The sequence below is a fragment of the Anas platyrhynchos genome, chromosome 1, assembly GCF_047663525.1.
Source record: "Anas platyrhynchos isolate ZD024472 breed Pekin duck chromosome 1, IASCAAS_PekinDuck_T2T, whole genome shotgun sequence".
NCBI lineage: Eukaryota > Metazoa > Chordata > Aves > Anseriformes > Anatidae > Anas > Anas platyrhynchos.
The window spans coordinates 59,763,182-59,789,544 of NC_092587.1; the positions used below are offsets into that span (position 1 = coordinate 59,763,182).

General features: G+C 36.7%; 1 protein-coding gene across 3 annotated transcripts in view; it reads right to left on the reverse strand.

Annotated features, from left to right (window-relative positions):
• The window catches only part of TRIM24 (tripartite motif containing 24), a 73,307-nt gene that overhangs the window by 5,222 nt on the left and 41,722 nt on the right, over positions 1-26,363 (reverse strand). For 2 of the 3 annotated variants that reach the window (XM_072038792.1, XM_038165992.2), the window contains exons 4-18: positions 24,888-25,020; positions 23,482-23,598; positions 21,682-21,796; positions 20,912-21,058; positions 18,092-18,209; positions 13,778-14,043; positions 13,025-13,189; positions 11,458-11,637; positions 9,480-9,615; positions 8,501-8,573; positions 6,934-7,102; positions 6,056-6,369; positions 3,265-3,397; positions 1,779-1,853; positions 895-1,044 (exon numbers count right to left, since the gene is read on the reverse strand). In XM_072038792.1, coding sequence (XP_071894893.1) covers positions 895-1,044; positions 1,779-1,853; positions 3,265-3,397; positions 6,056-6,369; positions 6,934-7,102; positions 8,501-8,573; positions 9,480-9,615; positions 11,458-11,637; positions 13,025-13,189; positions 13,778-14,043; positions 18,092-18,209; positions 20,912-21,058; positions 21,682-21,796; positions 23,482-23,598; positions 24,888-25,020 — 2,291 coding nt within the window. The remainder of the gene's footprint in view (positions 1-894; positions 1,045-1,778; positions 1,854-3,264; positions 3,398-6,055; positions 6,370-6,933; positions 7,103-8,500; positions 8,574-9,479; positions 9,616-11,457; positions 11,638-13,024; positions 13,190-13,777; positions 14,044-18,091; positions 18,210-20,911; positions 21,059-21,681; positions 21,797-23,481; positions 23,599-24,887; positions 25,021-26,363) is intronic. The other variant, XM_038165999.2, reaches the window with a different exon arrangement.

Here is a 26,363-nt window from a genome sequence, read left to right on the forward strand (position 1 = left end):
AGACCTTTTGGTCCACACCCCCACTGACCTTTTTCTCTGATGGATTATCACAGAAGCTAACTGCAAAAGCCATGGGTTGTGAAGTTACATAAAAAGAGTCTACCACCTGTTATATCCCGCCTGTTACAAAAAAGGTTGGGTTATGCTCTGAAATATACAGGTATGTCTCAAGGGTATTAAAGTGTTTTGGAATAACCACATGAAATGCTTTAGTTTGTCTAGCTTACAGACCTATCTTTAAATTATGGTGAATATATTACTAGAATGGATAATGACCGAGTTTCAGAAGACTAGGTCTGAAGTCATTCATAACTACATTGGCTGACCAATTTCCTGAAGTAGAAGTCACCATGGCAGGTGATTCCCAGCTACTGAAGATGTCTGGATGAGAACCCAACTGAAGCCACTTAAGAAACCTTATTCCCACTGTTAATTCTGTCCCTTTTTGTGGTTCACTCAGTACTTGCAACCCTTTTTCAACATGTATTACTCCCTTACATGCAGTGAAGGACAACAGCAGTCTATCAACATTTAACTAGAAGTCATAAGGGTGAGTATAGACCTTCCAGAAGGAAAACTCCACTGAATTTAAGATTTGATACACTCAAGATTAAACCAAGTTTTTAGTCAAATCCTCACCATTAACCTCTATAATGAGCAATGATTCTACTCCTTATGTGTTGTCCTGCCGTTCAGTTAGTGTGTTTGTTTTAAGCCTCCTTCCTTCTACAAAAAGATCTTTACTGTGTACTCATCTAACACCAACAGTTTCAAATGCAATGTTTTCACTAGGGTCTTATCATCAACCTATGTTTAAATAAGTTCTACCCCCACTGGAGTCTTCCTGAAAACATCTAAGCTTACAAAATCAGACAAGATATCTACTTTACTAACCTCATTAAATTCAGCACAGTTTTGGAAAATCAGTCTGAAGTCAGCCACAATATCTTCTGGCTTTGTGTAGAATGAACTGGTCACTTGAAGTCTTTTCTTGATGGTTGACAAGTCCATTGGCTTTTTGATTATTTTGTAGTAATCAGGAACCTAAACAGAGAATTATTTATTTTAATTATTTATTGAACAAATTACATCTCTTAGTTTAAACTAAAATTTCCAGCTAATAGTGAGAAATTTAATTTCACAGAATGGCCAAGGTTGGAAGGGACCTCAGAAGATCATCTAGTCCAACCCCTTTGCTGAGCAGGATCACCTAGAGCACGTTGCACAGGATGGCATCCAGGTGGGTTTTGAATACCTCCAGAGGAGACTCCATAACTTCTCTGGGCAACCTGTTCCAGTGCTCTGTCACCTTCACAGTAAAGAAGTGCCCTCTCACAGTCAGCCAGAACTTTTCATATTAGTACTATGCAGCACTCCAATCTTCAAAAATCAGGTAATTATTATTTTTTTTTTAAAGAAATATGTATCACAATTCTTTTTTTTTTTCATTTTTTTTTTTTCTTTTTTAGTGATATCACTTGGAATTGTAAAAACAGCAGACAGCAACATAATTTACTTTTCACATCTATTTTTGAAGTACTTTTTGAAGTAAGGTTAGCTCTTGGGGACTAGTGACTCCCCTTACAACCCAGTAAGGTTATACTAGTGACTCCCCTTACAACCCAGTGTTTTGTTTTTCAACTGCCCTTCAGATAGTTTTAGTAGAACTAAAAATGTTCAACGCACTCAATGTGCAGGAAACTTGACTTCTGATAACGAGCATAACAATGCCATTACAACCACTTCCATTATGGAAATGAAAGAAGTGAAGTACATACCGTGGGAGGAACTGGATCTTGAAAAGCAAGACTCATTTCATGACAGTAGAGGTATAGCAGCAATCTTTCACATTTCTGTATCAAGAAAAATAGATACCCAAGTAAAAAAAAACTACATAATTTGTCCTAAAATAATGAACTACAGAAAAAAACGAACAAATGCTCAGTACTCCTCCCAGCCCCTAAGCAGAAAAGTGAGCACAGAAACTGTATTAGGAAGCAAGCCTGTCATAACTAATGGTCTGCAGCATTCATTCTCGCAATATTTACATCCTATTATTATTAATTCTCAAATGCATGCTATGAAGCCTGACGTAGTTACTAATGGTGTTATTCAGTATTTGCTGAGTCCAGCAAACATTCCACAGAATAAAAATAGCACATGTGGCTCTGAGCTTTTTATAAATATTCAGAGACAACTTTTCCCCGCCCTCCCCCGCCCTGATCTGGGCATAACTGCTCTGTAACTGCAAAGCCTAGAGTGCCTTTTGTTAGCAGTGAGGAAAAATCTATTCTTTGTGTACCCAAGTATATTAAACTGGATCTTGAGCTTGGAAAGAGATTCAGAAAATAGTTTTCTGTGACTTTATGCTTGCTGATCTTTCACTGGAATATTTACAAGACTTGTAACTTACATTTAAAGCAAAATACGAACAGAGCTATTTTTTTCCTTTCAGACTGCAAAGGCAAACAACGGCCCTACCTGTAGACTAAGCTCCCAAATACAATACTCATCTCAGTATATTTACACAGGTTGCCAACAGGAACCAAGTAAAACACTGCTGAAGTTTCCAACAGACCTCAGAATTGTTTTAAAATAAGTTTTTAATAAAGAAACAAAGAGATATAAAAAAAAATAAAAAGACACCAACAAAAATCAAAAACAAGAAAAAAAAATCAAGAATCCAAAACATTCCGGCAAGCAGTTCAACCTTCTGTTCAAAGGCACAAGTTATTTTTGTTTAACTCTGAGGTTTAAGGCAAAACCAAATTATGGTAACTTGTTTGGTTTTTGTTTGTCTTCAACACTTTTCCACCAGAGTATTTGGAGTTTCAAACTGATATAAATTATTCCCAGATATTTTTGTTAATCTGTGCATCTTCACTAGGAAAGATGCTACATAGCTTTTTTAAAAGAATGGTAATAAAGTGCTTTAAAGACAAAAATCATTAGTTGATAAAGTCAATCTATGCTAAAAAACACAAAGAAAAAATTGCTCAAGGCAAGGTCACTGTGCATTAGGTCACTGTTACAAACAGCACTCAATAATTCCTAGAATGCAGTCCCAGTTCAGAGCGTCAGACCACAGGCACTTCTCAGACTTTAAGAATGTGCTGTTCAGTATGTTTACATGAAGGCTGCTAAGACCTCAGAGCTTATTAAGTAAGTTATTTATCCTTTTTACCATCACTTGTTTGATTTTTGTTTGTTTGTTTTAAATGCATGCATGTCATAGTACAAAAAAGCAGCAAGACTCATCCTTACCCTGCGGTCTATTGGCGCCAAACCCACAGTATCTTCCAGTTTTCTTTTTTCAGGGCTGTGAGCGGGTTTATCACAATCATATTCAACTTCTGGCTTGGACAAATCCCGACAGAACGTACAAATCCACTCCCCACTAAAGACAAGACAGACAGAAAAAAGACAGACAGATACGTTAGCCTCACTCTTGGTAAAGTAGCACACTCTTGATAAAAGGCTTTCAACAACAGGGGAATGGTTTGTCGTAAGACTAATGGTGTCTACTTTTATTATTGCTAAAAACTTTTCACTCCTTTGAAAAGTTTCACGGAAGTTCACAAGACTTTGAAAAGTTCATAAAACTTTGACCTCCTAGAATTCAACCAAAGCATTATTAAGAGTTGTACTTTGTAACTACTGAGGGACTGAAGAATTCATTTACAGACAAATGACGTTGGCAAAACAGAAGAAGTGTTAGTGTTATATAGCAAGAACCATATTTTCTCTCTACAAGCTTGATCTACCACGTATCCAGATTAACCTAGACAAAATTTTTTTTGGAAAACTGGATATTCTTCAATCCCTAAATAAACTTTCAGCTATTTCTGATTTTATCAATTACAGTCTAAGAATACACAATAGATGTAATTGGCAGCATATGAACAAGACAAAACTAGTTCCAGAAGGTGACTGCGTTCACTGACTCTCTCATACAATTCGTGAGCATCTCTACTTTTCAGAAGAACTATGAAGAGTCTATGCTTTTAATATAGTTCTCTAGAATAAACTTGTGGAGAACTTGCACTCTTACAGATCACCACAAGAGGGCCGAATTGTACTTTACATAGTAGACAACTCAGCAATAACCATTTATGCGACCTAACTGAGAGCACTTACTCAGAGATCCTATAAGAGTTTTGGAAATGGAAAACAGCTTCTTCAGAACCTTTCAGTTCATTTTGATAGTAAGGCAGAAGACTTCCAATATTAAAAAAAAAGTCTTACTAGTACTTATTTAGAATAACCTTCCACCATCTGCTAGCTTTAGTATACAGAAATGAATAATGGCATTTTCCTTCAAAGAGATTTTTGCCTTCTCCTGTCTTAGCTTAGCAGATTTATTTGATATTTTCACCTCTGTACCTGGACCAGCATCAAAGAAACGATGTGACAGATATACAAAAATAGATACAGGTCATCACCTAAAGATCTTATAATACAGGAAACACATGGGAGATGGAGAGAAGGCACATTCAAATACCCAAAGAATCAGGAAGAGTAGGATGGGTTGGTGCAAAGGGAAAAAAATGCAGTAACCTGGTGAATCTATATGGGAAAGCGTTCTATCCACCTGAAGCAAGAAAAAAAAGCAAATAGACTGAGATGCTGACATGATGAAGGAATTTTTTGTGTTTGAAGGAACTAATCCTAAGAGATCACAGTTTGTGAAATTAACCAATATAGTTGAAAAAAAAAAAAAAAAAAAAAACAAACATGAAGATGAGAGGAAAAATCTGAAGCCAGGAGGAAACTTAAGCTAAAATGTGGTTCTGAAGTCCAGGAACCTACTGTACTTGTATCAGTATGCACCTTTACAACACCGAACACTTTTCAGAAAAGTTGTTTTTAGCTTCCTTGCTCTCCAGACATCATCATCTCAGTTTCCATAGAATGATCCAGGGAAAATGAGAACTCCTGAAGACTTATTTCTGAAGTTTTCATTTTAACAGAAACAAAGTCTTGTGAGTTTGAAATTATCTGCTGCCTCGAGGATTTTTTTCCTCCCTTCAGACATGCACAAATATTAGTTGAAGTGCTTACTGTGACTTTGCTGGATTTTGCTTATGGTACAAAGCTGTAATTTAATATCACTTTATTAAAAAAAAAAAAAAAAAGCTCTATAACTCTGAAGTTTCAAAAGGTAAAAAAACATTTTTAAAATGTAGAAACATTATTAAAGAGTAGATATTCTTCAGAAATACGCTTGTTCAGAGAAGCACATAAACAGAGATGATAACTATACAAAATTAAGTTTTTATTCAAATGTTTCATCCCAGAAAACTATGCTGATATTTAATAAGAAAGCCTAATATTTACATAAAAGCATTAAACAATGAGCATGTTATGACAAATGTTTTATCCTTTAATACTAATAAGCTTATTGCATAGTGTTTCCAAGTTGGAACATCACAAAATGCCATTTATCTTATCAAAGAGACTCATTCCAGAAGCAAACGCCAGTAATGCTTTTAACAGCCTATTTAAGACTGAATTTTGAAACCCAAAGAGTTGAGTAGGACTTTTGCATAATCCTCTCAAGAAAGCCTACTACTTGTTTCAGCACAGAATGTGATGTTTCTAGATATCATGCACTACATCCCATGCTTGGCATATAGCCATATTTAGCATTAGTAAATATATTTAATACTGTATTAAATTAGATTTTTCTGTAGGTATTTTATAATTATTAAATAAATGTAAACCTTTTTCTGTTGGCCTTAAAAAATTTAGACTAGTAATTCTGTGGCCTAATTTTAAGACCTTAGCTAATAATAACAGATGCCCTAGATGTAAGTGATCTTCCTTAATTGCCAAATAATTGAAGAGTTTTATTACAGATTTTGCAGCCACAGTAAAGTTAAACTGAAGTTTCAATGCAAAATCCAATTTTCACCAATTAATAAAACTGCAGACTTCAAGACTTCAAAGATGACAAAGACTCCTTTGAGGCTTAAACTTCTTGTAGTAGGTTTCACAATACAAAGCTTACGTCTCTTAATGCAAATTTAGATGGAATTAAAGGGGTCATAGTTACCTTGGAAAGTTCATCAGCGAAGGGACATGACAAGAAAGATGGAATACTTTGGGACATTTCTCACAACAAAGGAGCTCCCCTCCATTTTGACATACTGCACACCAGTCTTCATTGGGGTCATCCTCTTTTCTGCCCTCCCCAGTGTGTGAGGGGCCTATCCATCCTGACTTCCCAGTGGTTGTATTCTCCAGCAGTATCCCTGGTTGATCATCTGTGCTGTCTGGTGCATCTGTTCTTATGACAGCTTCATCAGAAGTGGAATTATGATTGCCATCTAACAGCAATGAAGTAAGTATACTTCTTGAAAAGGTGGTCTGTAAGAAGAAGTAAAAGAAGCTTTATTATGCTACTGATATGATTTTATATGTCCCTAATGAGTAAACTGAACAGAATAACACATTTATATGTAGGCAACCATACAACTTTGTAACATCCATGAAAGAATTATCATGTCATAGCAACAGGCACTTAAACACAATAAATTAGCTATGAGATGCTATTTCTGGCATTTTAAACATTGCTCCTGCAATAAAACTAAAAATAAAACTAATATTTGATGCCCCCAAAGCATCAAAGCAACGCTATTTATGTATATTACTTCACTACTTAGCACCACATGAAAATTTGATGTTTGTAAGCTATTTCCTGCTTTCCCAGGTTTTCAACAGATAAAAGCAGTCTGATCACACCAGTTAACTCAATTGGTAGAAGAAATAGTTCGATTCTGAGTTTCACTTCTTCATTTTACATCAATACTTTCAGCTTTTCAGTTTTCCCCTGAATAAAAAAGTCCCCAACAGAATATTTGTAAATTATTTTATTCCCCAGAAACACAAAATACCCTCCCCAAAGGCAAAAGAGATCTTTATTAATCTTACATTCCGGGGCCGGGATTCCTCCTCTGTTTCTTGCTTCACTATAACAATTGGGAAATCAAAGTTCTCATTTGGTGCACTTGACTCTTGTTTAATTCTGATCGGCTCCAACATAACAACGGGGACTTTGTGTGTAGAATCAGCTCCCAGTGGCCGACTGGAAGAGCCAGAACTGTAAGTGACAAAAAAAGGCAAAAAGGGAAATTTGATGTCAGAACTGTACATCTTTGGTACACTGATTCTTTCTGAGACTTCAGAATGCTGATTCATTTTGTCTCTTTGAATCCTGAGCACTGAAGTATTACTTCCACAGAATACAACATTCAAGTTTATTCCTTTTAATATATTTTGAAAAGGCATTACAGAAATGGAAATACAATAATAGCTTGGTTTAAGAAGTACAGATTTACTCATGGTTTTACTTCCCGTTAGTAGAAGGTTTGCAAGTAATCTCAGTTTCTTTTAGGTCATATGCACAAAAGCACTTCCACTGAACATCACCCCACTTTGGAACAGAAGCAGTTATATCTTGGGGAAAGTCTATGTGAGCTCCCCAGATATGAGCTGACCATTGTAAACCACACAAGCAAATAAACTAGATAAATTACATACATTTACATTTGCTTGGAAAAATTTCCTACAACCTCATAGCTCTAGAAAAACTAGAGGCCTACTTTTAGAACTAGATTCGATTTTCATTCATGTGCCTACTCATAATAGAAACAGAATAACCAAACTCAAAAATGCCATCATATTGATTTTTACTATATAACAATAACTTTATGTCAAAAAATAAATAAATCAAGCAACAGCAGATAGAAACACATTTTTTAATGCAAGTAAAGGACTTCTGTGAAAAACATTTAAATAGTTTATATTTGTATGTTGTGAGTCCTACAAAATATTTACTATGTAAATGGAATAGAGCATAAGGTATCATATATTAAAAAAGCATCTGTCTTTCCAGTTCAAGTAGAATCAATGTCATTTGATTTTTTCTCTGCATGAAAATTTAATCTCATGTCAGATGTATGCCCTAATTTATTGGAACACATTAGTGGATCTGCTCTCTTCAAACAACACTGTGTAAACCTATTTGTTCATTAATATTCCATCACTAAGGGATACAAACATTTTTGTAGACTCTCAGTAGATATCTAGACCTCACTTAACTAACTGTGCTGTGCCATAAAATTCTTAATAACCCTTTTTATAATATCAGTTTCTTAAATCTGAAGACTTTTATAGTTCCACAAGGACCTTCAATACGCAATTTTTTCCCTTTAGCTGATTTTTCTGAATTTAAATGCCTTATAACGAGCATTCTTTTAATAAAGCCAACCTATCCATCACTTACAGAGTTAATACGTTTTTAGATGTATTTTAGTAAATTACAAATGTATTAATACTTTTAGATGGCAAAGGTTGTTTTAATAACTATCAGATCTGGTCTTTTTAGCAGAGAAGGCTAGGCAGATAAACTTCTATATTCATTATTGACAGAAGAGACTGAAGCATGTTCTACAGAGGTGGAAGTCGCACTTTCTCTTCTCTCCTAGTACTTCCTTACCTCTCTCTGCTCCCAACGCTGGAGGCACTGGGTGAACGAATTGGAGGGTGTATGTTTGTCACGCTCACGCCTCCTAGGACAGAAGAATCAGATTAGAACATAATACATACCTATGCCAAGCCTGATACATGACTTGGAGAAGTATGCAGGTTTTTGGTCAAATTTCTCCTGCCTTGTTATTTAACACATATCTCAGTACATAATCATGAGAGGATACGAGGAAAATAATAGAGTAAAGGAGAGGACTAAAAAGGGGCCCACTGCATGTAAACAGGCTGATAATTCAATACTTTTGCCTAGCTGATTCCTATACCTGATCACTGCAATTTCTTTAATCTTAACTTACTAAAATCTATTTTTAACTACTAGTTATGTGATCTGCTAAAACATGTTAAGCCATATTTGCATGCAAGTAGGATGAGAGGATGAGGTCTCAGGACAGGGTGGAAGAGAAGAGCAAGGCAGATATGAGAGAGACACCCCCACTCCACCAAGGGTCTGGGGACCAGATAGCCCCAGATAGCCAAAGAATTGTGAAGAACATTTTCCCTCATCATTGATCCTGACAAACATTAGCAGGCTGTTTGTGCTATCTCTGTTCACGTGGGTATCTGAATGCATTGTCCTGTCTGAGCTGATCTGTCTGAGCACATGAATGCCATGTGAGGGCATGAACATTGAGTGAGAATGTATTGGGAACTCAGGCTCTCATACCCAACAGTGACAGTTTCCTGTGGATACACCTGCATTTGCAATTTGCTAAGATCTACTACGTTTTTAAGATCTGGCCACTTAATTTTGTTCACAATGCTAAAACATTGTCTCAACTTTACCTCCTGTTAGGCTTTCTACAACTTTGCCTTCACTTCAGTATTTCTTGCTGTTGATAGAAATAATTAATTCTGCTAGTGTTAGCATTGCCACTTCAGATTGTTCCATTACGCCACTTAAGTAGGAAATTGCACCACAATCCCATTACCTGAGAGGCCTGGTGATGGTACTGATGAATTTGGAGACTGCACAGTTCTGTTTGAAGGGGGTTTTGCCTGGCTCTGCTCTGCTGTGCCATCCTTCCTTGCAACGGTATCCAGTGTGATGTTTCCTGAACAATCAATCTAAAAGGCAGAAAAGAGAGGGGAAGCAGTTAGTTTTGGGAGAGGAGGAACATGGAATCAAAAAAAAAAAAAATCACGCCTCTGCCATAGTGCTTTTTTCGCTGTGAAGACCAAAATGCACGTCACCTAGCTTTAGTCACCAAAAAAGTGAGGTGGTTACTTTAAAACTGATCATCTTGCTTTCACTGAAAAGAGAAATGGCCAAATCCGAACGGTGATCCATAACATTATTTTAAGCTGAGATGATTCTGGAAGTGCCATTCTTTCCGCCATCAGCTACAGAGAAAGCTTACATCAGACAGGTAAGTAGCTTTCATATACTGAATTAAGAGGATATGAATGTTTTTTTAATCTCCACACCCTCTTTCAACATGCTTACATTCTATACTCTAAAATACTCTAAAAGCAATACACATTAATCTATGAAACAAAACTACCCATTAATCCATTGAGATTCTTGCAGTCCTGTTCAACATTAAAGGATGCTCTGAGGATACATTTGCCCTGCATACTTTCTGGGCTGGTGCCAACCATATTCAATAAAAACAGCAAGTTAACACTTGTTCTTTCTAGCCACAGCCCAGGCCAGATAACTGAACTTGGTCCAAGGTTATTACTCTAGCTTTCTACACAGACTACACATTCTGGTTTGATAAAGAAAAACGACATTTTGAAACATTAGGTTTTTTTTGTGTGTGTTTCTTTTTTAATACATAAGATCATGCTTGATCGGAAATTAGGTCACCTTGGTTTCAGTTTTCTCAGTTATCCAGACACATCACAAATCCACGGGTAACAACTGCATTGACCACTGAAATAAATTTGTTTATAAGCTAGACTTCTCAGAAGTGGATGCAGAAGCTTCTGCTAGGTCAACACACGTACAGTGATTTGCGCAATATATCTTCAGTAGCATAAACATAACCATATATACAAGTTGAAGAGTTCACAGTGATACTGTGAACAAAAATGTAGAAATGCCTTACAGACTCCATACTTTCATTACTGTGTTTTGCAGTTCATCTTTTTACTCTGACACATACTGTGATATCACTTCACTCTATTTTTAAAAAATAGAAAATTTTTATCTAAGATTTTATTGGGAAGAACAGGGGAGAAATATAGTAACAGCAAGTTATGACTAGAAAAACATGACATTTCAGATATCTAAAACTTTAGACCACAGAAATAGGCTCAGAAGTTATTTGAAAGAAAAATCAACTGAATAGATTGATAGCTCTAATGCAGACCTCTAACAAATATGGACCAATCAGAAGAAAAATGAAAGAATTTTAGAAGTTTTAGGAAAGATGATCTGATGATGCTTCCTCTACCACCTGCTCACATGCATGTTAGAGGATATATGAAGAAAAGTACCAACAAAAGGTAGAGAAAACAAATATTTGACTATGCCAACACTCAATACCTAATACAGCACTTCCAATTAGTTAGAAATATATTACAAATTCATAAGTTTACCAGAAATACCGTCAGCAGCCAGTAACTGGTACATGAAACCTAAGTCAACACATTTTTGTTAGTATAAATAAAAGAGGGGAAGGGTGGGGGGAGGTGCAATAGGCAGCAACCAAATACACAAATCCAATCACAATTACAACCTGGAATGCTATTTTTCTTAGTAGTCCTACTGGCTGTTTCCCCAGAACAGTCCTGAATACTGCCAGCAGTATATAGGCAATCCTGCATTGTTGCTTCCTGGAACTGTCTCATTATGACAAGCAGAAGAAGAATTTTAAAACTAAAAGGATTTCTACTTTTTACAAACATTCAAACTGACTTCAAAATAGCACCCATAAAACATTGCTCATATGGTACACTTACATCAGGAAGAGATGGCAGATTGTAGGAGCTACCCACTGGAGAACTCAAGTCTATCACAGGAGCACCATATGTCTTCCCATCACATCCCGCAGCACTAGTGACTGTGGGACTGGATGGAGTAGATGTTATGTTGCTTGCAGCTGAAGTGGCGGTTGAAGTTTGTCCATTACCAACCTGCCACTAAAAAGAAAAGAGATGATCCACAGATATCCAAAATTCACTTTCCCTTACCCCCAGTACATACAGTACACATCCTGGTTCTAACTCACCAGCTAAACAAGCAGTTTAGCTCAGTAAACTGAATTCAAATTTAACATCCTGATTTACTCTGAAGTTATCTAATTTCAGTGACCAATCTTACAAGATAAGGAAAGATGACAAGTAGTTGAAAACTATGAATAGAAGAAATAATGTGAATTCTTAACACTGAGATACAGCTTTGAATTTAAGTATCTATTAATATTTCATGCTGCATTGACAGTATTGTGGGAGGAATGTAACAATTTCAGTGAAATAAAAGCATTACCGTTAATAGGCTGAATGCACAACTGCTCCAGTACTTTTATTAAGTAAATAGCTATATCATCACTTGGACACCATTAAGTGTTTGATGCTGTGCTTCCCTTAACAACTTAGAATGATTAAGAAATTGAAATGCTATATGTATCTCCATCTATCTATACATTTAGCAACATGATACGAAGTGTACAGACTAAATTTCATTCTCATGTAGACATACACAGTTTTCAATTACTTTAATGGAATTTCATGGCAACTGCAGACAAATTTGCAGGCTCAACTCCTTTCTAGTCAGTCATTCTATGATTCTATTCACTGGTTTCTAGTTCAAGAAAGACGTTACTAGATAATGAAAATACTTGAAAGAAAGGCTTGCAGACAGGCCAATCTTCTTTTCAGATGCTCACAACAGAACTGATTTAGTTTGTTACTATAGGTTCTCTTAGATATTATGCAGCTTTCTTCAATTCAGTTCAAATTAGTTCTCTCACATCATAAGCACTGCAATTATGAATGGTATTACTCTACTTCTCAGGTCACAAACCAGATTCTTCCCTGCTTGTCTCTGGCAACATGATCCTCTCTTTCCTTCAAAATACCTAACAACACATGTTAATAGTTTTTTTGTTTGTTTTGTTTTGTTTTTTTTTGCAGCTATGGCTTTTTAGTCAAGCTTTTACCTGGTTTCTAGTAAAGCTGTTACCATTGCGCTAGATATTGGGATTTACCATTCTGTTTATTCATCGATTGTCATATATAGGTCATGTCCTCGTTAAGTTTTGCATAAATGGCCAGAGATCACAGTAATAGCAGACAGAATGAAACACCTATGCATCACACATAATGGCTCACTTCCGTAGCAGTTTAGAGCTGTCAGAATGAAAGAAACTTGACAGTTCTCATTAAGAAAACCGTGGGTATCTTGTCACAGAGAAGAAAGCAGCCTCTGTTCCAACTGAAAAGCACTCTTGAAACATAATACAAAAGTAAGATGATATAAAGCACATTTCATGTTTTATTTTTACACAGCATGTGAAAGAAACTCTACCTGTTTTATAGCTTGCTGTGCCAAGAATGCCATCTGCAATGGGTTGAGCTTTATTGCTTGCCTTGGTAGGTTCTGACTTGGGGGAAATCTCATCTGTTGTGCAGGAGGAGCTGAACCATTGGACTTAGGGTTATGATTCTGAAAATGAATCAAGCGCGGAGGTGCCTGCATGACGAAAAATTCTGTAAGTTAGGTGATGTCAATTCAGTGTTCCAGAAATTGTTAATGCCCTTCACTTTTGAAGCACCTACATTAAATGCAGAGTATCACCCCATTTATCTGAATGATCACACAACACATTGAAAAACTAAAACCAAAACCTAGTATACAGTTTTGAATCATTCTGACATAATAAATGCAGGTATGTCACAAGAGCTAGTAAGAACATTCCAATTTTGAAAGTCATATGGGAGAACCACAGTTCCATGCAAATTGTGTGTGTGAATGACACGTTCACTTCATAATAATTTGACAAAACAGAACGCATAGCTCAGCACTATATATGGTTGGAAGCCATATGATACTATTTTCTCAACAGTAATAGACTGAGCATTACCACACATTCTACCAAACAAGTTTAAAATCGTCATTCAACGCTCAATAAAGAACACGTTCCCTAGACAATTCATATAGCCATCAGCTAAAGATGAAGCTATCTGCAATTCTGTATCTAGACCTAATTTATTTCTTTACTTTATCCTTCTTCAGCAACGTGGAAAAAAATAATCTTCTCTAGAAATAGTCATATCTTACCTGATGAGAAGCAGGAGGCTGTTGCAGAGCTCCAGGCATTCTTGGATTTGGTAAACCTACTGGACCTGCTCTGCGCTGAGCTTGTTGCCTCTGAGCCATAACCTGTTGCTGCATGTGCTGGAGTCGGAGCTGAGCCAAGTTTATTTGCGTTGGGAACTTAGACAGCTGGTTTGAGGGTAAGTTGCCTGCTGGCTGCAGATTTGTTTCCATCACAGGGCTCTTGGGCATATGTGGTGGTGTTTCTTTATCTTCTATTACCAGAGAACCTGGTTTAAAAAATAAAATAAAAAAGAATACTAAAATATTGCAGTTAGAATACTATTTTTCACAAATATTTCTTTTTATACCATAAGGTCATCACTCATTATTGTAACATAAAGGATGGGTAAACATTAAATAAGGACTCCATTTATGTTGCTTCCAGGCAAAAACATGGCTGTATTTTATAATGCAGAAAAAGGAGATACTAGCAAACTGCCTTGTACTGCAGCCTCCTCTGTGATGTAGATTCCCCTAGAAAAGTGTTCTGGCATCTCCAGAAGAACAAGGGAACAGTTTCCCTGGGAGAGGAGAGAACATCCTGATCTGATCATCTCATCAAAAATTTAACTGTGTTACCATACTCAAAGGTTTGTGATTTATTTTATTTTGCCTCGGAGTCAGCATCATGGAACATTCAAATGGTATTCAGTTCCTGATACTCAGTCCCAATTCCAAAATGTGATGGGCAACTCCAGGAAATGTTTCCTCGCTCTATTGATTTATAGGAAAACTTGACTAGACAGGTAACTTTTAGACACTAATGTGAGGTGAGAGATTTTATCTGAAGAAATATATAGCGCAATTATATGAAACCCTCATGTAAAACTCTGGCTACCATACCCAAGAAAGATGAATTCCAACTAGAACAGATGTTGATTTAGACTCAAGGGAGTAGTATGCTGTTTTTAAAAGAAATAACAAAGAAAGATAATTTGTTTAAAACAGAGCAAGGTATGGAAAGTTATCATCCAAGACCTAAAGTTAAAAAATTCCAATGATCTGTGAAGGGCTGCACACAACAGCTTTTCAATACAAGAGGGGGATAAACAAGTTCCCTTATCTCTCAGAGATTCAGTACTGCTTCCTAGGAGAGTTCACCTCCTGAGGTGGGCACACCACAGGACAGTCTGACAATCCCTGTCCTGGCAGAATTTGACATCCCACTACCACGTCTGTTCCCATATCTGTAAGTCTCTGTGGATCCTGTGCAGTCTGACCTGACTCATTTTTGAGTAAATTATCCAAAGGAGGAGGAAATGCAATGTGCATTTTATATTCCTCTTTTTCAACCCAAGAGCTGGGAAGCTATGCAAGAAGCATCCTTTTAGTTCCCTAGCTAGACACATAAAGGAAAGGGCTGTGCATAGACACAGAGGGAGTCTAGGCCAGCCAACATACTGTAGCACAGAGCAGGACAGAATACTAGAAGTTGTACTATTTTCATATTGATTTGGGTAATTAATAATTTGGGTGTTGCATACATTTTAATTCCGCTGCTACCATGTCAGTCATTAACAAATATATTAGATATGTTAAACAAAATGAAAAACCCTACCAACCTATTATTGCCTAATAGCCCTTACTAAGCCTATAACAAGTCTAGGCAATTTCCCATAAAACAAGCAGAGAAAAATGCTGATGAATAAAACTGTTCCCCATATATTTTTGTGCATGAAGGAAAACAGATAAATTTTACTTTCTTTCTCTAGAAAACGGATTACCTTGACAAAGAATGGTATCAACTGTACTACAGCCAACCATCACCAAACCCATACCACATTGCTATTCCATTCTCTCTAAGTCTAATTCTAGAAAGGCTTCTGAAGAAGTAATTAACATCTGTTGTGTAAAGCTACTTAACCCAAAGTTACCATAGGAGAATTATTCCCTTCCATTATTCTAGAAAACTAGGGGTCATGTACAATTTATGGAATTAAAGCACTTTAAACACTGTATTTTCTTAAATACACTCTGAAATCCATAAGCAAGCTATCCCAATGGTGTCACCCAATGGTGATCCCAAAGCTATCACCCTGCCAGTAACATGCAGCCTGACAAAACACAAGTCTTTCCCAGAGCAATTCGTTTCTTTGACTCTATCCCAGACAAAACCAGGGCGTTAGTTTTCTTCATAGAAGCCTGCATTTTGGATTTTTGATGAAAACAGTGGCGGTAACACCTGTTTCAGTTGTTGCAGAGCAGTGCTTACACAGAGCCAAGGACTTGTCAGATTCTCGTGCAGCCCCACCAGCGAGGAGTCTGAGGGTGCACCAGGAGCTGGGAGGGGACACAGCCAGAGCAAGTGACCCAGACCAGGCAAACGGATATCCCACATGTGGTGTCATGCTCAGCAACAAAAGCTGGGGTAAAAAGCTGAAGGAAGAGGTGGGGACATTCAGGGTGATGGCGTTTGGCTTCTCAAGAAACCGTTCCGCGTGCTGAGGCCTGCTTTCCTGAACTCCTGCCTGCCAATCGGACGCAGCGACTGAACTCCTTGGTTTGCTTTGCTTGTGCATGCAGCTTTTGCTTTACCTAGTAAACTGTCCTTATCTTAGCCCATGAGTTCTTGCACTTTTACCTTCCCAGTTCTCTCCCCAATCCCATTAGATGGAGTGAGCAGCTAGGTGTTGCTTAGCTGCCTACCAGAGTTAAACCACAGCACTTACTTAGACTGTTACTTTTTTTTTTTTTTCCCCCTTCAGTGGTTCTTAAATATAGGTTATTCATTGAAATTGAACCTGTCTTATCATAAACTTAACAGCCTGAATGCCGCAATTTCCAAAACCAGATAGATATAACATGACCTGGTTTTATCTATCACTTAAGTAGATAAACTGTTATAAAAACTCCTATGCTGTAAATATGAGAGCCATTTATAACATAGCACTTTCCAGAAATTAAGGGAACAGACTTTAGCTGATTACAAAGACTCATTTGATGAGAAAAGCACAGAAAAAGCAGAACCAAAAAAAAAAAAACAGCAAAAAAAATGCACAGAAGAAAGTCCCCCCTCAACAAACATCTTTTCAATTCAGCAGCAGCTCACATAGTCATCACCATATGGCTTGACACTTCATTTCCAGAAGCAGATTCACTTTTGATTTTTTTTTTTTCCAAGTAAACTTATTTACAAAGAACTTTGAAAGTTTCCTTGCTACCATCCAGCATCCTAGTATGTGGAGAAACAAAACATGTTTGCCTTAAAGTGCTGCCATAACACTGTTTCTCTGCCTTTGTAGAGAAACATACATCTGCACCTCTCTGTGCATCTGTAAAACTGACTTTAATTTATGACAAAAGGCAGAAAAGGTCCCACAGGTATCTGCCAAAGCATTATATATACAACAGAAAAATAAAAACTGCCCATCAAGCTAGAAGTAGAGAGAGAAAGGAAATACAACAGCAGTCACAAAATCCTAAAAAGACCTGAGTTTTAATTCCTGCTCTGAAGCTGATGTCTTCCTAGCATGCTTATCTCCATTAAACTCAGAGGCTTTCAGGCAGTCACACAAATGGACTACCTGCAAAGCTTCCAGGTTCTGGGGTTCAATAGTGTCATAAAACCTGGTAGCTTAGAGCTGTAAAACAAAAATACAAACACTAGTTTGGAGACTAGAGCAAAACTTCCCAGAAGGTAACAGAGTACCGATGATGAACTGTTACATGGCAATTCTGTTAAAAACATGCTTTACCCTGAAGTCCACTCCCAACTTCAGGAAAGATGATCTTAAAAACAAGACAACTGCCCAAAAGCAACATTCTCTTTCTTGTTCTTCTATTTTTCTTTGGTATTCTTCCTTTCTCTTCATCTTACTTCCCCAAGGCTTATTGTTCAGCATGACAAGGAAGCAAATAGGGGTTCTTAAACATGTTACGGTGCTGCTGTGGGTTTCAGCTTGAGAAGATAGGATTGAAGTAGAAGAAGGTCTGGAAGATGCAGAATGAGACCGACTTTAGGTTATAAAATAGGGTTATGTATTGTCTTCCTTGATTCAGAACCTAGGAGTCACATGTACTGCCCAGGAAACCAAAAGCTGCTACTTTCACACCATCACACAGCATTCAAGCAAGGGAAGTTCATTAATACTTCATCATAAGTATTCATCAATAGTACTTTTTCAACACAACATACTTCAAATGCCTTCTACAGGTAAGCAGGTTAATCTAAAAAAAAATTAAAAATAAGTAGTGCAGAGGCTATTCATCTTAACAAAAACAGCTGCTTTCAAAACAGGAGCAAGGTGCCAAAGTGCTACTAAAACTTTACCATACCTAGATTAAAAATATTTTGAGCCCAGAAGCTAGGATCACAATGAAACTGGATGGTATTGTTAGTCACTGGTGAAGCGTCACACCTCGCTCGGAGAAGATAGCGTAGTCGATACGTAATCTAGAATAAGAATAAAACAAGAGTTTTTCTTCTGGGGGTTGAAGCCATGAATATGAACTATTCAAAAGAACAAACAAAAAGCCTTGAACAAGCCCCTCGAGATCTGGAGTGTAAGAGATAAAAAAGCTTGTCCAAACAACAAATAAAAGGGATATTTTCAACATCTCTCTTCTTTCTAAAGTAGCTCTAAAAAGCAATCAACTACAACATAAAGAAAATTCTTTTCCCTTGCAGAGATACATATCCTTCCACAAACTGAGTCATCACATTCAATCTACTTACAAAGAAGGGATTCAAATAACCATTACTAAACCTAAGTTAACCCATTCATTTTTCAAAGAACAGTATCCCATCCTTTTAGCAACAAGTATCATCACAAGGAGTTTTCCTCTGTAGTATATTTAACATCTCTTCAGAGAGCCAAAAAATAGAATTTTGTAAAATTTGTCCAGTAGAGCATTATCATACTTTCTTTCACAAATTTCTTTGAAAATTCTCAGGTATTTTCACATTCTTAGAATTCCTTGGTTCCAAAGGTAGTTCTGAAGGACTGGACTATGATTAGGTTACACAAGCAGAAGGCTCTATCGAATCCTGAGTCTTTATCTAGATCCTCAAAAGAAAACATTTTCTTGCAATTATTTCACTAGAATTAGCTAACACAGACACTGATTTACAATAACAGCAGATACAGGAAAAACCTTATCAAGTTCTATGATTACATCCTTAAAATTTCATTTTCCTCTCAGATTTTTCTCAAATAATTCCCTAGAAAAGTTGAAGAGACTTATTTGGTCATATCTGCCTAAAATAATACCGATTATCTTTTATGTAGGAATTTTATAAGACTTCACTCTTTATTCCTACTTTTTCCTTTAAACAGGTCAATTTTTGACCACATACAAAAACATTTAGCAAGACTTAGGTGTTTTGAAGGTTTGTTTTAAATGACCATGGAAAATTTAAAGTGCCCTACTATTCTGAATATGGATTTCCTAGTATTTCTGTGTACACTGCCAGAGTCAATTATACTACACTGTAGAATTCCTACTCTTTTCTGCTGTCACCAATACAAGTTGCAAACTACTTTTGTCACAGCTTGTTCCATATATTCCTCCTGTTGTGTGCACATATATATTGTATATAAACTCATAATTAGACTTATACCTCTTGTGAGTAATGGTAGTAGCTAAAAAACGTTTTGTTCATGCTGGCAGACTAGACTAAGAAATTGATGCCTTCTATACTGCTTAGTATGCTATTTCCTTGGAGTACAGGCATTACCTCCATATTGGAATGCTGAATATACATGTAAGTCTGCTAAGTATTCCTCCCTCATAGTTTCAAGGGGTTGGATATCCTTGAGCAGCAGCTTCATATGCTCCTCTATGCATCACTGTTCAGGAACAGGTCTTCCAGATGTACATGGACAAGCTAGCTACTCAATTCCAAAATAACACTATCTTCAGCAAAAAATCTGGAGCCTGAGTTTTATCTGTTCATTTATGAATTCTCTCAAACTTTTTCTGAGGCTTTACAGGTTAAGATAGTCTTTTTTTTTAGGATGTATAATGTTTACAAGATTAACATGCCTGCAACATACTATTTTTTCTTACTCATATAGCACAAGTCATTGTAGCAACACTAGGCAATTATCAACAACATGACTCAGTTTGATGCCCTTTTTACCCAATTAATTTCAAAATACTTGCTACGGCAGTATAAGGCAGGCCTAGTGAATTTAACCATTTGAAGTTGAAAAAACAAATATAGAACTATCTCCTATAGAGACTATGGGACTACTTCCCAGTAGTGTATTAATAGGTCAAAAATAAAATACACCAAAAAGCCTGCAGATTCTCAACTAAGCAATAAGAAAATAAGGAAAGAAAAAGAGAACTTGTGTTCCAATTATAGGAACTGGAAAAAGAGGATCTAGCATCTCTCTTCAACGTTACCACAGATTTTCATCTGGCAAGTACAATCTACTAGCCTCTGGATAAATGTCAGTATTTTTAATTTCATTTTTCTTTGTTTGTTTGTTTGTTTTTGTTTTTGTTTGTTTTTTGGGGGTGTTGGTGGTTCTGTTCATCATGAGCAGTCAGCCTAGTGAGACCATGTGCACTCAGATCCTAAGCGTCATTATAGTGTTGAAATATTCAGTTTCAAAACTGTTTGCATGAACAAGCACAAGCCTCAGCTTCATTTTTATCAGCTTAGCAAATTATTTTTTGCATACTTAGTGGAAGATGAGTCTAACAGAACAAGGAAATACTTTTTTAAAAAAAACATTAAATGCTGGATATATGAGACTCCAGAATATACAAATACCTTCTTACTCTGAACTTAGAAGCTGTAACAAGCATTGAAAAGAACTTCAAATAATAACATAGGACATGCAACAATCTTGCTGTGTTTCACGGCTACAAGGTTTTTACTTCAGAGTAAATGAAGTATCGCTACTTTCGTGGATCTGCACTGATTGTGTAGTAGTACAACAGGATAGAACCATAAAACTAAATTATTAGAAATGTTCTACATCTACATTTTTGAGAAAGAAACTGAAAAAATTTCATACAAACATTCTAAGTAATATGAAGTCATTAAAAAGTCTAATTCCTTGGTGTTACAGACAATTGTGTGCATGTATCTGCCCTAACTATAATATCTAAGTAAACAAAGATCTGTATTCCTAACTTTACCAAGCGTTTGCTGTACAGTAGTGCTGTGCTGCTCCCACTGGAAACTGCCCATTTGGAAAAATTCATGACATGTTCCAGCTGTTTAGAGAGACCTGCCACTTCCTGTTGTTGCTGCAGAAGTTTCATCCGATGCTCTTTTGCCAGAGTCTGCAAACAGAAAAGCATTTCCAGTCCAATGGTTCAATTTACAGTTAAAATACGTTAGCTTTCATGTTTGTTATTCCTAATGATCAAGTAGTTTCACCTAGCTCTTCTAAAAAGCACCCCCTGCCCCTTGACTGCAGCTATCAAACAAGTGAGTCAGTGCACATTTAAGATATCAAGGTTCTGTGTGCATATTTGCATTTCTCTTGACATGTTTTCATATATATACATATATATATACATACACACACACACACATATATATATATATGTGCCTCTTTATACACACACGGTTTTTTAAGCACACTTGGAGGTAATAATTTTCTAGGTATCAATTTCAGACAATCTCGCTCAATATGCTGTCTGACCGAAAGACCTTTCATGCATGACACACAGGATTATGATCTGCAAAAGACTGGAGGAAGAAACAGGGTTTGAAGACAGACCCAACTCACAAAAAAAGGAACATGGATAAGTAAACAAATATGGCTTGTGTGGGACATCTCTCTGCTTTGGAAGAGTAACAGGACAGGTACAGGTGTCTAGTACTAGAAATCAACTTTAATCTTACTCTGAAAAAAATAAAAACTGACATTTTTTGTTTCTCGTGACAGAAATAAAATTACCTCCAACTGATGCAGCAGAGCTTTTCCCTTTTTGTTTATTTCTACCATCAGTGTAAATATGGCAACTTTAATATCCTGTTCCACCTGCTTTTGATTCTGATTCACCTCAAGAATTCTGCAAGTAAACAGTATAGAAAATTATGTTCTTTAGCTCATAAGCCCACCCTCCAAACACAGTATTAAAAATTTCTCCACTGTTTCTGAGACTACAATATTTCTTAATCATATGCATCAATAAACACATATACCATCAGATATTTTTAGTCAGGAAAATTACTGGAAGAAATAGAAAGAGCAAGTACCAGTGACCTATGACAAAATTAATTCACTAGTGGCAAATTCTAATGACTTTTGTCTGTAGAATTACTGACATATGTCACTGAAAAAAATTAAAAGCTCATTGTAATTGAAATCCTTGATTGCCCTGGACCATTCTAGAAATGCGGGAGACACTCAAAATTGTTGAAGCACAGTTTCCACCTAAGGTAGAATGATACTCTATAAACAAAACAACAATAAACTCATCTTTTAAATTTAGTTATTTCAGCAATAATGTTCAAACTGGTAACAGGGAAGCAAAATCTTACATTGTGAAAACCACTACTGCTAAAAGACAGTGGGCAATAACCACTTAAGACACATCAAAAGAAGAGAAAAATGCCTGCTCTTTTTTTTCAAAGTAAGGCAAAGAAGGGAAACTTCAAGTTGCACTGAACATCCTATACTGCCTTGAATCTTCTTGGGTACTGCCTTTGAACTCTGCTGAAGGAACAGTTACAAAGGTCTACTGACACATGCATTTTACATATTTACTCTTTTCCTAGGTTTGTAGTATAGAGTGAATAAAGCCTCAAGCATGAAAGTATTACATAAATCTTCCAATGCGCGTCACAAGTATTATGAAAACATGAATCATAACCTTTCACTTTCTAAGAGGTATCTACGCTGAAAAAATAAGTGTGCTGATGGTGGGGAAGAACATAAGACTGCCTTCTTGTCCTGGTTGCAGCTGGGATAGAGTTCATTTTCATTCTAGCTGGCATGGTGTTACGTTTTGGATTTAGTATGAGAATAATGCTGACAACACGCTGGTGTTTTAGTGCTTACACAGAGCCAAGGACTTGTCAGCTTCTCATGCTGCCCTGCCTGCGAGGAGGCTGGGGGTGCACAAGAAGCTGGGAGGGGACAGAGCCAGAACAGCTGGCCCAGACTGGCCAAAGGGATGTCCCCTGCCATGTGGCGTCATGCTGAAGGATTAATATGGGGAAGCTGACCAGGGTTGCGGGGTACCACTGCTCAGTGCTGGGCACTGGTCAGCAGGTGATGAGTAATTACATTGTGCGTTGATTGCTTTGTACATGTTATTATCACCATCATCATCATTATTGCTCTTTTTCTGTTCTATTAAACCGTCTTTATCTCAACCCAAGAACTTTCATTTTTTTCCTTCTGAATCTCTCCCCAATCCACTGGGGGGTGAGTGAACAGCTGCATGGTGCTTAAGTGCCTACCAGGTTAAACCACAGCACTTCGACACTCTTTACTGTATAACTCGTTTTGTTGCGCACAAACTATTGCTGCCCATTAAGTCCACAGGCTGAGCAGAAGGCTTACCTAACACAACCAAGCACATTAAATAGGCAACAGTCTCTGTGGCAAACTGAAGATTTTAGAAGTTCTATAAAATTTCAGAATTTCTCTTTCTGAAAGCCTAAGTCTATTAATCTAAACATTTCAATAAATTAGAATGTATAGTCAAGTTGCCCTCTGTCAGTTTTAAACTCAAAACCCAATACATACCTGTTTTGAATCTGCTTCCCTGTATATTTTATGTACTTAGTCTTCTCCATCAATTTAGTGATGAGCGTCTCAATGATCACTTTCTGGTTTTGAAAAGCTTCTTCTATAAACTGGTACCTGCAGTAAACAAGTAGTGAGTATTTATGCATGCAAAAGGTGTCATATGCTAAGAAGCAGAGTAGCAAAGACTTTGTTACATGAAGAAAGATGTTGTCAAGTCCAACATCTGTCATCCTGAAACTTCATGCCAGCAACAGCAAGCCTATTTTATTTATAGTGTATTTCCTTTAACTTTAATTTTACGTTTTGAGAATTATGATTTTCATAAATATGAAGGCATACTGTATGACCTTGTCCCAATTTTACAGAAAGAAAAATTAATAACATGCTGTAGACATTATTCTAAATGAAAGAGCATGTAAGCTATTATTTCGTACAAGATAAGAATGTAGAAACAGAGCAAAGAAAAGAGCGCTGAGTCAGTAGAAGTCAGCAACACTAAATCAAGGAACTGAAATCATCAACAATTTGTGGAAAAAAAGAGGTGGCATATTCTGGAAGGGGTATAAATCCTAAGAGAAGAACAATTTAAAAAGGGTGAATGCAACTCAGCAAGATCAACATTTAAAGCTGTTCCAAGAAGCAACAGTGGCCAACATGCCTCTACGTACTGATGTCCACCTGGCTAGGCAAGCAAGTTCATTGGGTGGTTGCATCAGGAACGGTGAGCATATTAATGTTTAACTTATGAGTACATCTGTCCCAGGCTATTACTGTATGCATTAACCAGAAAATAATTGTCCTGTAGGTAGAAGATATATAATCCTGCTTTTCATCTTCAATAGTCATTAGGAAACAACGAAAGAACAGCAACCCAAAGACTTAAGTATTATAAACAGTGTTCTCAAAGTACAGGATAGCCAAACTTCAAGTCTACTTTTCCCTTTAAAGGGCTCTTCACTGAAGAAATGCCCATTTGCTCCCTTCTGTACTTGTTGGGTAATGTTCTGTTATACAACCATCTTGTTGAAGGACAAATGGAGAAATTACACATAAGCATACAGTTATATAAAACAGCCCTTGTGCTTTCTAAAGGCTCTCTGAAGAGCTGCATAGCAACAAATTCTATCCAAATAAATCAACAGTAAAGAAGTGTCTTGTTCTTAAGTCACCAGACTAAAAACTGGAAGAATTAGGTTTAGCTATAAACTATCACACACTTGTCAGGCACATTCTTTTCAAGACAATCTTTGTTTATTTCCCTTCTGACCGGATAATTTTGCTCTTTTTTCACACAATTGTATTGTATATGGCTAGAGCCTTAACTACAAGTTAACTTGTAGTTATCAACTTCAAGTTATCTTCATATGAGCAATCTGCATAAAGCATATACTTTGTTTTGATACCTGTGCTCTTTGTGTTCTAATAACTGACAGTCTCTGCAGGTCAACTTGTCACAGGTTTCACAATATAATTTCAACTGCTCCTTTTTGTGGTAAGGGCAAAACACAGGTCGTTGACTGGTCACACCAACCGCCTCTGTTGAATAAAGAAAGACATCAGTTGAGTCTCTTGAAATTATTAAATATTTCCATTCTCAAGTTTTTTCTCATTATAACCCTCAAATATATGTTAAAAGCATTTATCAGGCCACCTAATCAATACAACAGCTGTAAGCTCAAACTATAATGTCTTACTCTTGATCAAGCATGGAGCTAACACCCTTTATCATGGAGAATGTTTAGACCCTGTTTTACCACTACTTACTATACCCTCACAAAAAACTATTTACAACAGGAATAGCCAGTGCCATTGCAATTGCAAGAGACATCCCTCAACTAACAAGATCCCTTCACAGGATCACAGAATGGCTGAGGTTGGAAGGGACCTCTGAAGATCATCGAGTCCAAATCCCCTGCCAAGCAGGATCACCTACAGCACGTTGTGTTCCCTTGAAAAGGAACGAGGAGATGGCTGACCTAATTTGTTGCTGTCTTCTTTCTCAGCAAAATGAGTGAAAGGGAGTTTGAGGATATCAAAGATACAGGTATTCAAAAGAACAAAAAAAAAAATACAATACATAGTAACCAGAAGTTACTAATGTCCCTTCAGGAGACAATTCTAAATGGTTCAGTGATCTCAGTTCTCAAAGCAAATACAAAGAACATAGAAAACATCACGGTATGGTAGAAAAAAATTGTTCTTTATGCAGTGTAACCAAAAAAGCCTGATCTGTTATGAGTTGGGTCAGACACTGAGTTCATAAGGATTATATGGCTTGTAGTGAAAACTGGGATCACACTGCAGCCCTTCCTTCGCTGCAGATCAGGAAGTTCTCTGTTCTGTACCCATTCATTTACTTTAATTAATAAAACCCATGGAGTTATTTTCAGATTTGTACTCCATCAAACCTCTTTGAAACTGACCAACCGACTCAGAGGAGGACTGAATACACAGAAAGCACTGCTGTCAGTGTTTCCTCAGCAAATTACGTTCAAAATAAGTTATACACTGCTTTTGCCCTCTCTGTGTACATTTGACACTCACTTTTGATTAACCATATCTGAAAATGGGATAAAGAATATAACAGCCAACTCCAAAGTATCATACTGTACTGGAAACGACCCTTGGAGAAATAGATTACAGAAATGATAACCCATATTATATAAAAAATTCACAGGACTAGATGCTGTGGAATTAAAAAAATATATGTATTTATTTATAATATTTAATTTATAAGATACGTATTTACAAGATAAATCATACTCGTCCAGTGGTCTTATTAGAACAGGCAAGTCATTTGGCAGCATCCTGTTACAGTTATAAAAGTTCTACGCTGTGACTTAGAGACAAAACAAAATGGGATATTTTGGGATAGAATT